The sequence below is a fragment of the Arvicanthis niloticus genome, chromosome 8, assembly GCF_011762505.2.
Source record: "Arvicanthis niloticus isolate mArvNil1 chromosome 8, mArvNil1.pat.X, whole genome shotgun sequence".
Lineage (NCBI taxonomy): Eukaryota > Metazoa > Chordata > Mammalia > Rodentia > Muridae > Arvicanthis > Arvicanthis niloticus.
In genome coordinates, this window is record NC_047665.1 from 71,594,651 (window position 1) to 71,609,821 (window position 15,171).

General features: G+C 43.6%; 1 protein-coding gene across 2 annotated transcripts in view; it reads right to left on the reverse strand.

The window, feature by feature from the left end:
- Positions 1-15,171, reverse strand: part of Prtfdc1 (phosphoribosyl transferase domain containing 1) — a 92,936-nt gene that overhangs the window by 14,390 nt on the left and 63,375 nt on the right. For both annotated transcript variants that reach the window (XM_034510475.2, XM_076939597.1), the window contains exon 4: positions 2,752-2,817. In XM_034510475.2, the coding sequence (XP_034366366.1) occupies positions 2,752-2,817 (66 nt within the window). The remainder of the gene's footprint in view (positions 1-2,751; positions 2,818-15,171) is intronic.

Here is a 15,171-nt window from a genome sequence, read left to right on the forward strand (position 1 = left end):
CAGCAAGCTGGGCTCAGAGGAAAGTTAAGTGGGGGTGGGAATGGGGTTGGGGGTGCTCCAGTTAGGGTTTTATTGCTATGAAAAGACGCCATGACCATGACAACTCCTATAAAGGAAAGCATTTAATTTGGACTGGCTTACATTTTAAAGGTTTCATTCATTATCATCATGGAGGGAAACAGCAGGCAGGCAGACATGGCGCTGGGGAAGGAGCTGAGTGTTCTACATTTTGATCTGCAGGCAGCAGAAGGAAACTGTGTGTCACAGGTAATGGAACTTGAGTATATGAGACCTCAAAGCCCACCTTCATAGTGACACACTTCCTCCAACAAGGCCACACCTACTCCAACAAGGCCAGACCTCCTAATAGTGCCACTTTTGATGGTCCAAGCATTCAAATACACGAGTCTATGGCAGCCGTGTCTATTCAGATCACCACAAGGGGTGTCCAGTGCCTTGTAAACCTTGATGTTAGAAGAGACCATCTAGGAGATTGCAAAGGTGGATTCTAACTCAAGAGCTTTGGTGTGGGTCCTGAGACTTTGCATTTCTAATAAGCTCCTAGAAATCCTGTCAATAAACTACTGCCCCAGGGACACATTAGTCCGCATCCCTGTTTTTTATAAATACATTTAAAAAAATTTTTTTATTTGAATACATTCATTTGCTTCAGCATCACCTCTAGTTGCTCTCAAGCTACAATGGAGTCAAAGAACTGCAACAGTTAGTCCACACTGTCTAAAATATTTATTTTTGACTCTTTATAGAAAAACTTGCGTGCCTAGACTATACTTTGTGTAACAAAGGTCAAGAGTTGGAAGACAGCCAGGGAGGTAAAATGTAGATAAATATCCTGACTAGCTGAAGGTCTATGAGAGCTGGGAAAGGGTCTGCCTGGCTTACCTCAGACCCTGGCTCTCCCAGCCTTCCCCTCTGCTGGGAGCTAGGCACTTGAACTTCAGTCTTCCAAATCAAGTGGGTATGTTAGCTGCTGAGTGGCTAGTTATTGTTGATTCATCTTAGAAGTTCTTGGTCCAAGGAGTTCTACTTTGTACCTATTTAAACATGCAGAAATGTGTCTTCACACATGGGAGGGTATAGATTATAACTAGATAGCACAGGGTAATCAGAAAGAAAATGCCTTATCAGCAGCGAGTTAATGTTGACTCCTGCTTGTATTAACTCCTGCCTAATGGTCCACTTGAATGCACACCTGCTAGGCTGTTTCTAATTTACAGTAGGGGACACCAAAGCCAAGACCTGCCATATCTTCTGCTTACTCCACCACTGGTAAGAAGCCACCCCTCCGGCACCCCCTACAGTGTCTGAAAGGCATACCTGTGCATGTCTATGAGGGAAATCACTTCAGAACAAACTGGTAAAGTAGGAGAGAGAAAGCCCAATAGGGATCCTTTCAGAGCTGTCATTTTGATGGTACTCTCAGTAAAAGAACAAACATGATCTGGCCCTTGTGGAGTAGTAACTATATGGAAAAACTAAGCTGAAATGACTTAAAGAACCCTTTCAGGGTGTTAACAGCTATGACTTTCAGGAAATTGCTATGAGTATTTTTTACCTTTCCTAGGCTATTTCCTGCTGTAGTGTAGTGATGCCCAGTGATATGTTAACATTAACAAGTTCACTGCAGTTGCCATAGAACAAGATTTACTACTCCTGGAACCCACTAGGCTGTCTTCAGCAGAAGCAGGAACTGTTTTCTAGTAAGAGTCTGTGCATCCCAGTAGCATTCCAAACATTAGGATATGTATTTTTATTAAATGCGGCTGCTGTTCTGTTTTTCCCCCATCCAGGGATTGTGTAACAGTAAGAACTGCCAAGGATGAGAGACTAAGCATGTGTAATAGACTAACACACTCTGCTTAGAAAGCCGAAGGTGTTTGTGGGTAATGATCACAGCATTGGTCAGGATAGGTGAACAGAAGTGAATTCTGCAGTTGCTGGTTGCTGTCATCCTTTCCAGCGAGTCTGTATCTCAAGTCACACTCTACCAGAATCATCTGCTTGTAAGGCAGCCCTTCCCGGGAATCCTAAAATTGTGTTAGATCCAAATAGTCCTTTCACTTTGTACTTAGTTGAGGGCAAGCTTGGAACTCCAAATTAAAATAGGATATTTCCCCCCAAGTCTAGTAGGTTTCATTTTCTCCCTCTCTACCCTTTCTCCCTTCTCCTCCCTCCCTCCCTCCCTCCCTCCCTCCCTCCCTCCCTCCCTCCTCCTCTTCTTCCTCCTCCTCCTCCTCAACTTCCTCTTCTCTCTCTCTCTCTCTCTCTCTCTCTTATGTTAGCTCTTCAGCAAAGGGCTAATAACTGTGCTCTCAAGAAGTGGCCCCCATACCATGCTGCACACTTCAATAAACCCATTTAAATGTCTTACCACAGTGCCTGCTGCAAAGCAACAGACACAGAAGAGCAGACAAAAGAGAAAGCTTGTTTTGGGGTGGGGGGTGCCAGCAAAGCAAGTAGAAAAGAAGCTAGTAACGGCCCCAGGGGTTTTGTTGTCTGAAATAAGGCTGGAATTGGAAGCTGGGAGGATTTGGTCTGCAGCACGTCCTAGAAGCTTTCTGCAGGCAGTGTTTTGGACAGGAGAAATCATTAAAGGGCCTCACACATCTATTTGCATGAATTAGCAAACCTGGGAGAGCTTTTGAAATGCATTTGGAGCTCTGACCTGACATGAAGGTCACAGAGATGTCCCCAGAAGTGTATGCCTACTGAGAAGTTACATTAACAAACCTTTCCAGCCAGTGTTGAAAGATCCTCGCCTCCAATGATCTGCATCTCACCCATGGACCGATCATTCTACAGAAACGAGGGAAGGGAAAGAAAAGGAAGACAATGATTTTAGTGCACAAGAGAACCTTAAAAGCACATTTTCCCATCTCTTTGGTTAATGGCTAGATTGTGCCTTGCAAATACAGCACACATAGCTAGCAAGGGCTCATGGTTGCCTATGGTTACCAAGAGCCACTTTCCTGCAGGCTCTTGAGACAAAGCCAGCTAATGACTGGCTGCCGGGGAAAGTCTGAGGAGGGGGGCATGGACAGCTGGAGAGAGGATAGACAAACTTAATATACCATAGATGATACCTATCCTGAGGCAGACAGATAGGAAAAGACACACACTCGGACTTTACTGAGGTGAGGGAGCTGGGGGGCAGGGGATGGGGTGGGCTGAGTGACTTCCAATATGCTCTTGCCTTAGAGAACAATCAAATTCCAATTCCCCTGAAATAGAGCCCTCATTTATTTATTTATTTTTTTTTGTCATTGTAAACTCAGTCCCTCATCTGATGACAAGAATAATCCCAACAGACCATAGGGCAAGGGAGATTTGGTCTTCTGATATGAGTGAGCAAGCCTGCTGTTGCTCCAAGAATATAAGAACCAGGGAGATTAGGTTTTTTTAATCCAAATCTTCTAAAAGTGAGCTGATCACTCATGTTTTCAATGTCGAAATATCAAACAATACTGTGTCCTAAAAAAGCCTCAAAAAGCAAAAAAGCAAGCAAGCATACAAACAAACAGACAAATACTCGTTTTTAAAGTGCGCCTTACAAGAATCACTTGGGGACAAAATGGAAATCAAACTTGGCCTCTCTCTAATGACAGGCGCACACTAGAGGAACTAAGCAGACAGACTCAGCCAGTCTGCTCATGACCAAAGCAAGAATGTGGTGATGTGGCAATGCCTTGATCCAACTGATAAACCTGAGAAGCCAGTCGTAGTCTAGTGTGCTGTGCTCAAGCAGGAGGTGCTGAAGCAGGAGCTGTCCTCAGTTACAGATGCAGATAGCTATTCTTAAGCTGGTCTAGCAGTCCCTTGTCTTGAAAAGGTTTTCCTTTATTCTGATAGCATTCATCCTATAGGGTCAGGCAGACCCAGGGTCTACCAGTATAGAGAAAACAGCTGGAGGCTACTTCAAGTCCCTCAAGCTAGCTCCTAGAGGAATTTCCTGAACTGGGTTGAGTTGGATTCTGCTGCCTAGAGGGAGGAATCTCTATTATGATACAGAATTACTTTGCCAAGGGACTGGTTATCTGAGAAAGGAAAAAAATAGCCTAAATACCAATATGACAATTCTGCCAGTGAAGTACCTTTATTTGGCCAAATTAAAAAAAAAGAAAAGAAAAGAAAAGAAATCACAAGTGGAGAGAAAGAGAGAGCTTAAATGTCTACACCTTTAATCCCAGCACTAGGGAGACCGAGGCAGGTGAATCCCTGTGAGCTCCAGGCCAGCCTGGCCTACATAATGAGTTCCCAGGATAGCCAGAGCTACCTAGAAAGACCCAGTCTTGAAAAACCAAAATAAATAAATAAATAAATACATAAATAAATAAATAAACGGGTCATTTGTACTCGTTGAAGCATTTCTCCTTAGAGCATCCTTGGAGGGAAAGTGTGAAGGTGAACCATTAAATTAGATAGTCTGATCCTTGAAAGAGAAGAACACTGGACATCCAGAATTCCAGGCTGGTTTTGTTCTGGTGAAGACAATCATATTCACAAGCTGATCTGGTAGTGGCTTTGAAAAAAAAAAACTTTGAAAAAAAAAAAATGTGAAAGGAGGGCTGAAAGTCAGTGGCTAATCGCTTTTGCTACCTTCCTAGAGGACCCATGTTAGCAGTTCCAAGGGATTCGACACCCTAAGTGGCCTCTGGGGAGTAACTGCACTCATGTGGCAAACACAAACACATTCATACAGAAGTCCAAAGTTTAAAAAATCTTTGTCTAGGGAGAATGCTTTCATATCGCCCTCAGGGGTACTGAGATACACCGTTCAACATGGGAAGGTCCGTATATTAGAGTCTGCTACATTGTAACCAGCTTCAGGAGAATACAACTTCAGTTCAGGGATATACATAGCTGGATGCAATTGCTAAACTACAAAGCTCAGTACATTGTTATTCCACCCACTCTGTTGAATGTTTGTCTCTACCCTATTGGTTTTGTATTTGTTTTGTCAAAAACAACAACAACAACACGAGGCACAGACCATCAGAAAACTAAATACTGTACTCAAAGTCACACAGCCTGCTGCCAAGAGAGTCTCATTTACAAATGAGTCCAAGTTTCTAAATATGTTTTTAATATTAGATCTGTTCTTAACCCATCTGGAAGTTATATCTTCCAAGTGTGTATATAGTCAATTATCCCAGCACCCTTTACTGAATTGTTTATCCCCCCCCCCATGGGCTAGAAATGCCAATTTTTAAAAATCATAAATTTTATCCTCATGTATAAGGGTCAGTTTCTACATTTGTCCTATCTAACATGCCCATTCTAGTATCAATTTACCCGATAAGCTCAACTAATTAGTTTGACTTTCCAATTAGTTATTCATAGGAAATAAATAGTGAATTAACCTTTCCTAATATTGAAACTTTATTCTTAAAATTTTCACAGTTCTGAAATGTCTTAATATCTAGTTGTAAATGATATTTTTATATTCTCTAGCTTGCCCATATAAAAGACACCCAATCTTGATACTATTTTTTATAAACTGTAGGCCTAGATTGGGTTTTTTTTTTTTTTTTTTTTTTTTTTTTTTTGAGCTATTTTATCTTATATTCCAGCCATATGTCTCTTGTTACTTGCTGTTTCTCCTGACCATGTGCTCATGGTCCATTTCCTCTCATGGCCACTTCCTCCTCCCCTTGTCTCCTCCCTCCTTTTTCTCTTGCTCTCTCCTGAGACCCCTCACTGGATCCTCAAGTCCCGCCTTTCTCTCTTCCTACTGCCCAATCACAGGCTTTAGCCTTTTGTTGATCAGTTAATGTGAGGAGCAAGGTTTGCACATTAAAAGCTGGTGTACATGACAATTTGTTCTTTTTGGGGCAACCAGATCTTGGGGTACAAAATTTAGCATTTGAATACATTGTAGCATAAGGTCACAAGATCAATCCCAACATCCAGTAGGGTTTTGATTTTTTTATTTCTGTTTTATGTTTTGGCTATTTTCGTTCTTGCTCTGTCTCCTTCCAGTGAGTTGTTCTGAAGATCAAGTGGAGTGATTGACATGGAACCCTGGGGACAGAGAACGGCATGCGGCCAGCCTTTGGCCCATCAGACACTTAACAGTAAGTGTTTGGATGACAAGCACCCCAGCACTGTCACCATGTTAATAGTGTGGCCTCCAGCTTGGAGGCACTGGGAGGTAGTAGACTCTTTAAGGGCTTAGCAGAAAAAGAACCTGTCACTGGGGGCTTGTTCTTGAAAGTGGAGCTGACACCGGCACTTTCTCCTACTCCATCTCTCATTTCCCGGTCACAGGGTCAGTGGCATGGCTCCTATGCTCTCTCTGTGATGTGCTGCCTCACCACAAGTCCAAAAGCAATGGAGCCAATCAATCACGACGGAAACCTCCAGAACCAAGAGCCAACACACACTTGTCTTGTTTATAAGTTGGTTTTCTCAGGTATTTGTTACAATGGTGGCAAGCTGATGGAATGTAAACTTCATTATCATTTTTTTCCTTTTTAGTTCATTAGAAAATGGTCTCTCCCTAAGGCACTCGAGGGTCAGCAGCTCCCCTGGTTTAGTGACTATAAAAATAAGTGAGTCTTCCTTCCTTCCTTCCTTCTTTTCTTTCCTTCCTTCTTTTCTTTCTTTCTTTCTTTCCTTTCTTCCTTCCTTCCTTCCTTCCTTCCTTCCTTCCTTCCGTTTTTCTTCTCTCCCTCGCTCCTTCTCTCCCTCCTTCCCTTCTTTCTTTTTTTAATTTCTTTTTTATGGGATATATTATTTATTTACATTTCAGATGTCATCCCCTTTTCCCACTCCCCCTAGCCCATCCCCCCTCCTCCTTTTTGCTTTTATACCATTTTGATTACATGCAAGTATTCAGGTCAGTTCTAGGTTGAGGGTCTAGCAATACAATAGATGCAAATAGTCAAGGAACAAGCAACACAATAAACACAAATAGTCAAAGAACAAGCAAGGCAATAAGCAAAGTTCCCTGAACACTCCCATGATCACTATTTACAAGGTTTTATCAGGATGACCAAACTATCTGAGCTGACTTCCTTGTCCTAGCCCCAAGTCATTTTCATGTCTGAAGCCTACTCCCTTGTTCTAGCCTAAAAGTTAGATTCCTGTCTGAGATTACTTCTTTGTTTTAGCCTAATGTCAGATTCCTGCCCGAAGCCCACTTCCTTGTCCTTGGCCCTTGTCAGATTCTTGCCAAACAGCCCCAAAGGCTCTCCGACTCTCCCCTTTCTTTCTTGTTTTTGTCTTTCTTGTGAGACAGAAAGGGGAACTGAGAGATCCAAGCTCCCCATCTGTACACTTCTGACCAACCTTGCTCTATTCATCCTAGTGTCCTCTTCCTCCAGCTTCTCAGAAGATGGAGACCTGCTCCTGAGCTGTTCTGGGACTGCTATGGCTCCTCTCCCCTGCTGCTGACCTTCCTCTGCATAGGCATTCGGTTGGTTCTCTGCTGTGTAGTGCCTGTCTGTGACCTTCATCAACCTGTCCACTTTCTAAAGCTTAAATGCTGACTTCCTTGCCCATGGAGGACTTCTCTTTCTCCTTCCAGTTCTTGCTCACTTCTGTTTTATTTCTTTGGTCTTACTCTCTTAGAGTCAAAATAAAATCTCCTGGTCAAAGGATAGAATCTCTGCCCTTGTGTGGGGGCCTAATATTCCCATCAACCGGGTCATTCACTTGGCTAAGGGACCACACCTAGGAAAGTGTGCTCAGTGGGCAGAATAATTAGTCCTTTAATGAGATGCTGTATTTTTCCTTCCTATTATCCCCACCCCTACAATAGTTCACACAGCTCGATGGCTTGTAAGTCAGCATCACTTCTTTCCTTCTCTTCCCTGAGCGAGCTTTCTTTAACATTTTGAGTTTCCTAAGCACTTTGGCCTTTCTTCCTCTCTCCCTAAAGCCTTCCATTCTGCCACAGGGCTGCTTGTTGGCCAGGAGTCTGACCTCTCAGCATAAACAACATGGCCTTTTTGCTCCTTCTCTCTTCCATCCTTCTCCTCCAGAGAGCAGGAGCAGTTTACAGCTGCCCTACCTTGGCTTTCTTTTAAACTTTAACGGAATTGTTCTCAGTGTTCTCCTTGAGTCTGCTCTTCAATTCTTCTATAGTGAGATTAGGAACCCAAAGAAGGGGCTCATGATTTCCCCTGTAGCAATTCTAGCAATTCTAGCACAGCTTCAGGGGGTGATGAACAAACTAACATACAGAACTCGGGTAGGTTTTTGTTTTAAACTTGGGGTTACTCATCCTGGCTTCATCTGACTGGGCTGGTGTGTTCTGTTCCTGAATCTCTAAATCAGATGTGCTAGCTTCATAAAGCAAGCTGGGTGCTTCTTCTTCTTCCCACATAATTTAGAAGAGTCTTGAAGGAATGGGTTTATCCATTTCATTAAGGACCGGTAGAGCTCAGACTAAGTGATGGATCCCAGCTCCATCCTAGATCTGCCTAGAAGACATGGCCCAATCCCTTCCTAGTATCCTAGAAGCAAGAAGCATGTAGTGACTCCCAGAGCAGCATGGGAAAGGAGGGCAATAGCCGAGTGGCCAGGAAAAATGAGCATCACGGTATAAATGCTGGTGATAAAGGAAGAGGAGACACACTAAAATACTAAAGGGCATCTCTGACATTTAGCTCAGTCATCCTTAGAAGAAATATTTGGAAAGTTAGTTTAGGTGACCTGCCTTTCAGCAGGTGACATGATTCCCACATACAGGGTTGGACTACTTAGGTATCACTTAGTGGAAAACAAACTAAGGAAGAGTAACTACTGAAAATATCCTGTCCTACGGAAGACGGAGGAGGAAAACCAAGAATGTAAATAAATAGAAGGACCATTCTCTAAGCCACTCAATTTCCAAGTCAGAGCAATTTGCTCTGAAACCTCTAGGTTGCAAGCATCCTCCGCATCCTCCCTGCCACAGATGCCTCTACTCGTGGCCTGCTCATGCCGGCCACTGATGCCCCAGGAAATGGACAGCAATGAAGAACAGAAACATTTCATCCCATGAAAATTCAGTGATCACAGAGGGAAACTTCTTTTTAAGATGTCGCACAGGGCTCACTGAGTCCTTTTAGGGAGTCTTTTTAGGGCATTTGATACCAAGCCAGATAATGAGGATAAGTGAGCTGGTTCTGGTGTCCTAGTTTTCCAGCATGGAAGTGAGGTCAGACATGACTCTTAATTGGATCCCTTAGTTCCTTGAGCTGCGTGGGATGTCTCATCACAGCGAGGATACAACGTGCGTTATCTGCTTCTGTGCTTGCTTTCAACTGTGTGGTTTCACTTACTGGATTCAAAAGAAGATGTGTGTATGGTTGGGGGTGGGGGTGGGGACAAATTTCCACGACTACACCAAAGGCTGAAAACTACCATGCTAATGTTTGGCAATTCATCACCCTCTGACATTGTCTTACTGTTTTATTTAGGATTTTTTTTTTTCTGTTTCTTTAAATACATGTTGCTTCTGAAAGAGTTTTTGTTTAGAAACCCATTTTGAACATCCTGGGGTGGGAATGGTAAAGAAGAAACTAGAGACAGAACGAACAGATTGCTAGTGTTCACTCCTTAGAACCGACCTCCAGGTCCCAGTCACAGGTGCCCTCCTTCTTTCTGAGACAGGGTCTCTCTGTGTATCCCTGACTGTCCTGGAACTTGCTCTGCAGCCCAGGCTGACCTTGAATTTACTGATGGAACTGCCTCTGCCTGCTGAGTGCTGGGATCAATGGTGTGTGCCACCACACCCAGCCACGGGTTCCCTTTTTAATAGGAACACGAACCTCTCTGTGCTTCAGTTTTCCTGTGCATAAAACGAGAGAATTTATGGTTTGTACCTCAAAGGATTATGGGAGGAATGGACAAATTCACCTGCCCTGAGCAGTAAGAAAAGCACCTGGCATGCAGCAGTCAACAACACTTGCAGGGTGCTCTCTTCTTACTGTCTACCTGTGGTCTAAAGCAATGGGTGCACCTGATGTTTCCTAACTCTGGGTTCTTGGCTTAGTTTTTGTTTGACTTTCAATACACCGAATACGTGTAATCTGTGTGCTTAGTGGTTGTGGTCCACTGTCAATGACTGTAACCCAAGGCTGGGGACTGCAACCCAGGGGCCTTGTGGTTAAGGATGTGTGCTTCCGGTGACGCTGTGAGTCATGGTCACCACTGGTGGAAACAAGGTCACCTGTGAGTTTCTTTGGAGTTTCCTAGTGACTCCTCAGCTCCCGAGCCACAGTCCCGCTGCTTTCCAATGACCCAGTTGACAGGCATAATTTTTATCCCTTTGCTGTTTCTATTAACAGAAGCACCTGGGGACCACTGTTTGAACTCAAGTTGGATGCATGTTGGTTTTTGTACTGAGCTGTGGACAGATCAGTAGGCACGGAACTGATCTTAGAAGTGCTCTACAGAGGGTGTATATACAGGGGTGGAGTTCAGTGACCCCGTTCAGGTACAGTATGCATGAGCCCTGGTTGGTCCTCAGCACATTAAAAATATGGAGGTAGAAGACCTAGCTGGAACCCAGCCTGAATGGCTAAGTTTCTGATTGTTCCAGATTGGAGTACCCCATTTATGTGGTTACAAGGGACTTGGGATAACACTTGTTCAAATAGATTTGCCTACTTGTTAACAAAAGAATACTTTTCAAATATCAGTGTAACAGAGAAATTCAATACTCATAAATTTCAACAATACTGAGTTCCCTATTTGTGAGCTGATTCACCACAGCTGATGGGTACCACTGGCTACAGAGGACCCTGGGCGTGTCAACCACTCGTCATGGCCTTTTTCCTCCAAGTCACAGCTTACGTTTGTTTTTGCCAGGTCTTGCCATCCTTCTTCACACAGGTAATTATTACCCCTTATTCATTTATTATTCTGTACGTTGCCTGTGTATGTGTGTTCACATGTGTGCTCCAATGTGCATGTATGTGTGTTCACGTATGTATGGAGGCCCAGGTTTGAGTCAGGTGTCTTCTTTGTTTGCTTACCACTTATATTTGAGACTGGGTCTCTCACTTGAGCCCAAAGCTTGCTGGTTCAGTTAGTCTAGCTAGCTAGCCAGCCTGCCTTTTGAGTGCTGAAGTTACACCCAGGCTACTATACCTGCCTGGCATTTATGTGGGTACAGGGGACCCCGACTCTGATCTGCATACTTGTACTGAGAATGTTTTTACTTACTGAGATATCTAGTTAGCCTGGCAATTCTTTTCTGTTTTTTAAATTTTTCTTGACAGGGTTTCTCTGTAGCCCTGGCTGTCCTAGAACTCACTCTGTAGACCAGGCTGGCCTTGAACTCAGAGACCCACCTGCCTCTGCCTCCTGAGTGCTGGGATTAAAGGCATAGCCTGGTAATTCTTAATTCAATTGCCTGGACTTGACTTTTTCTGTGTCCCACTGACATTCTAAGCATATCTGTATGTTAGCAAATGATGACAGAATCCTGTGGATGTTGAAATTGCCAAGGAAGAAAATCTTTAGGCACGGTAACCTACTTTCATCCCCGTTGTACCACTGTGGCTAGCACCTGGCAGCACCCAGTGTCTGCTAAGACACCAGAAGCACGTGGGCACAGACACTTTGCTCATACTTTAATATGTCTCCCCCTACTCATTCTAGACAAGAAGCATTTGCAGGTAGCACTTGTTTTTTCCTGCTTTCTGTTCCTCTCCAGACTCCTGAAGAAGCTCGTCCTCAAATGGAATAACAAGAGAACGAAAATGATAAGTAACACATATGAAAAAGTATCTGTGGGACTTGGATGGAGGGTCAGAAATAACTTGGACTTGGGTATCATAGGCCATTGGAAGACTAGGAGCAGCAATCACCCACATATACTTTCTTGTTCTCTTTACTACTGTTTATTCTCTCACCTCCAAGTTTCCTCAAAAAGCTGAGATGCATAAAGCCACTTGAGCTTTGAGCATTAAAATAAAAAGTATTAATTTTTATTGCCAACAATCTACCTATTGAGTAGTAAAGGATATATTAAAAACACTAAAGTAGCAACTGCAACCAGGTGTGTGTGTGTGTGTGTGTGTGTGTGTGTGTGTGTGTGATGCACAACTGAGTTCTCTTTGCATTCCCTAACAATCGTGTTCCTAACTTTGTAAACACAATGTGACTTTCATATCTGAATGGTTTTCTGTTTAAAGACAATGATTTATTATTCCTCAGTGATTTGTACTCTCTCTACCTCATCTTCAAGAGGGTGCTGGCTAGCTAAGGGTAACCCCCAGTCAACAGAGCAAAGTTCTTTTTAAGAAATAAAGGACCACAGGAAAGGGAGCACCAGGAATGGTGAAGGGCCACTGAGAAAACAGGGAGGGATGAGACCAGAAGCAGCCTGACTTCCACTTGCTTCTAGAAGATTCCAGGAAAGAGGAAACCGAGTTTCCAAACAGATCCAGCCACTGTGCTTCCCGTGAGCCTTGTCTGAAACCTTGGTGCAGGGCAGGATATCCTTCTGTTTTGAACCATGGTATGGACTTCTTGTTTTGTTTTAAATTATGTTTTAAAATCATGGAGAAGGACAAACAAGCTGAGCCTCTTGACACATCTAAAGCCCCCTCCCCCCCACACAAAGACTGTAGTAGAGTATTTCTTAACACGTGCATGGCCAAGTCCCAGTGGTGACTAACTCTTAAAACATAATTTCACAGCTTCCTCCTCATCCTTAAATAATCCAGGAAACATAACCAGAGCTTTAAAGAATAGCTAGACAACTCCCAGCTGGTGAGCTCACAGGCTCTGGAGGTGAGCACAATTCTGTTACTGGGCTAACATGGTATCCAATGCTCTCTCAGTTTGGATAACTCTGCCTGTGAATTTGTGAAGCTCTTGGACCCGATCAGAGAAGGTTCTCTGTGCAGTGGATGCCAATTAATATAGAAACCGATCCTCACAACAGGTCAGAGTACAGGACATAAGACACCATGGAGCACTCAGTGACAAGTGGGACATCTCCTTTACAGTCTTTCCTTAGGGTTGAGGGACCATTCCAGAAGAGGAGTTGGAGAAATTGTGAAATTCTGAGGTTGGGAAGGGCTAGACGAAACCAGTTATCTTCTGGATGTATCAGGACCATGGTGTTCACGAACTCACAAAAGCTGTGGTTGCCTGCAAAGGTTGTATTCAGGATCAAGTCAGCCAGCATGCTAGGCTCTTCAGGGAAGGATAGGGAGAGTCGGCTTTCTGTAGGGTGTGGCCCCTGATAGGCTGACCACGCTCCAATAGATAGCCTACACCAGAAGCAATAGGACAATTAAACAAATGGGAAAGCACAAACGGGAGCCTATGGACTATTAAACAATTTTTAAAAGGGGACACAAAATTGGGTGTGGGAAGGTGGGGCTACATCTGGGAAGAGTTAAGGAGAGGAGTCAGAATTGAATATACAAAGGTGAAATGCAAAAAAAAAAAAATTAATGAAAATGTTTTTTAAAAAGCAGAAAAAAAGCTGGGCAGTGGTGGCGCACACCTTTAATCCCAGCACTTGGGAGGCAGAGGCAGGTGGATTTCTGAGTTTGAGGCCAGCCTGGTCTACAGAGTGAGTTCCAGGCTATACAGAGAAACCCTGTAAAAAAAAAAAAAAAAGCAGAAAAAATAATAGCCAGAGGAACAGTGTTCAAATCCCAAAGCAGCTCATATAGCTGTGTTAGGATTGCAAGGCATGGCAGGGACAAGAAAGGGTTAATAGAGAATGCTGGAGGCAGGTGCTTTGCTGAGAAGCATCTAGAACATTTGGCTCCTTTGAGCATTAGACTGGATCGCTCTCTTCACTTACACCCAGTTTCCATAGATTTGCTGTAGTAACCCTGCCTATCTGAAGCTATTTCTAAAGATGTCACAGCTGCAGATGTCATAGAATCGTTGAGGCTGCAGTTAGATGACACTGCAAGTACCACGACACAGACACTTGTTTTCATTCTCTTTGGTTTTCTAAAGTTTTTGGTTATCTATCTATCTATCTATCTATCTATCTATCTATCTATCTATCTATCTATCTATCTATCAAGGGTCCTTTCTCTGTGTAGATCTGGCTGTCCTGGAACTTGCTTTGTAGACCAGGCTATCCTCGAACTCAGAGATCTGCCTGCTTCTGCCTCCCAAGTGTTGGGTTTAAAGGTGTGCACCACCACCACTCAGAGCCTGTCAGAGTTGTGCAAAGCAAACTTGACTGGAAATGAGCCTCCTCCCTCCCTCCCTGCAAGGCTGTTTGTACTGAGAATGAGGACGGAGGAAAGACCTGTTGACCTGGAGGAACAAAATGGTCTTGTATTTTCCAAGTGGACACACTCAGTCATCAGGCCAGGCTGCCTGGATAACAGTGCTCCTTCCTAGCTCTTGGCTTGAAGTATGCAAGTGTAATCTGCACTCAGCAGATCTGATCTCAAGCTGCTGCTGTGTTCTGTCCAGCAGATACCTGGCCCTTTGGGGCTTGCACCTATGGTGATGAACCTGCATTCTTTAGCCCAGCCCTGACAAAACTACCTTATCTGGTTCTGGTATTTGGACCTTCATCTGCTCCTGCCCAGGGCAAGCCTAATGGTCAGAATTACTAGCTGAGAATTCTCTAAGTGTTAGCTGCTATGCTGAGCACACAGCTGTCACGAATCCTGAGCCCTATGTAATATGATCTAGCAATTATGGTATTTACCTACATGAGTTAAGAATGCATGTCTGCATAGGAATCTGTACACAGCAGCTTTATTCATAACTGTTAAACAATGGAGATGTCTTAGCGTATATAAATAGTGGAAAATTTACTGTAGCGCACCTAGTCAGGGGACTTGGTTATCTGGTGCTAAGAACTACGTGATCAGGCTATGAAAATACATAAAGAAAATTTAAATGCACATTTCTTAGTGAAAGAAGTCACCCTGTATCACTCCAACTATATCATATTCCAGTCAAGACAACATTGTAGACATAGTTTTAAAGATTAGTGTGTACCGGAGGTCAGGGAGAGGAAAAAGTAAGTAGGCAGAGCTCGGACTTTGAAGGCAGAAACCATTTCATACAGCACTTCAATGATATCATTAGGAATAGGCCATTGGACAACTGGTCAAAGTCATAGAAGTAGCAGAAGTGAGCCCTAAGTTAGATGTGGTGTCATAGGCCTTTAATTCCAGCATTCAGGAGGCAGAGGCAGGAGGATCTCTGTGAGTTCAA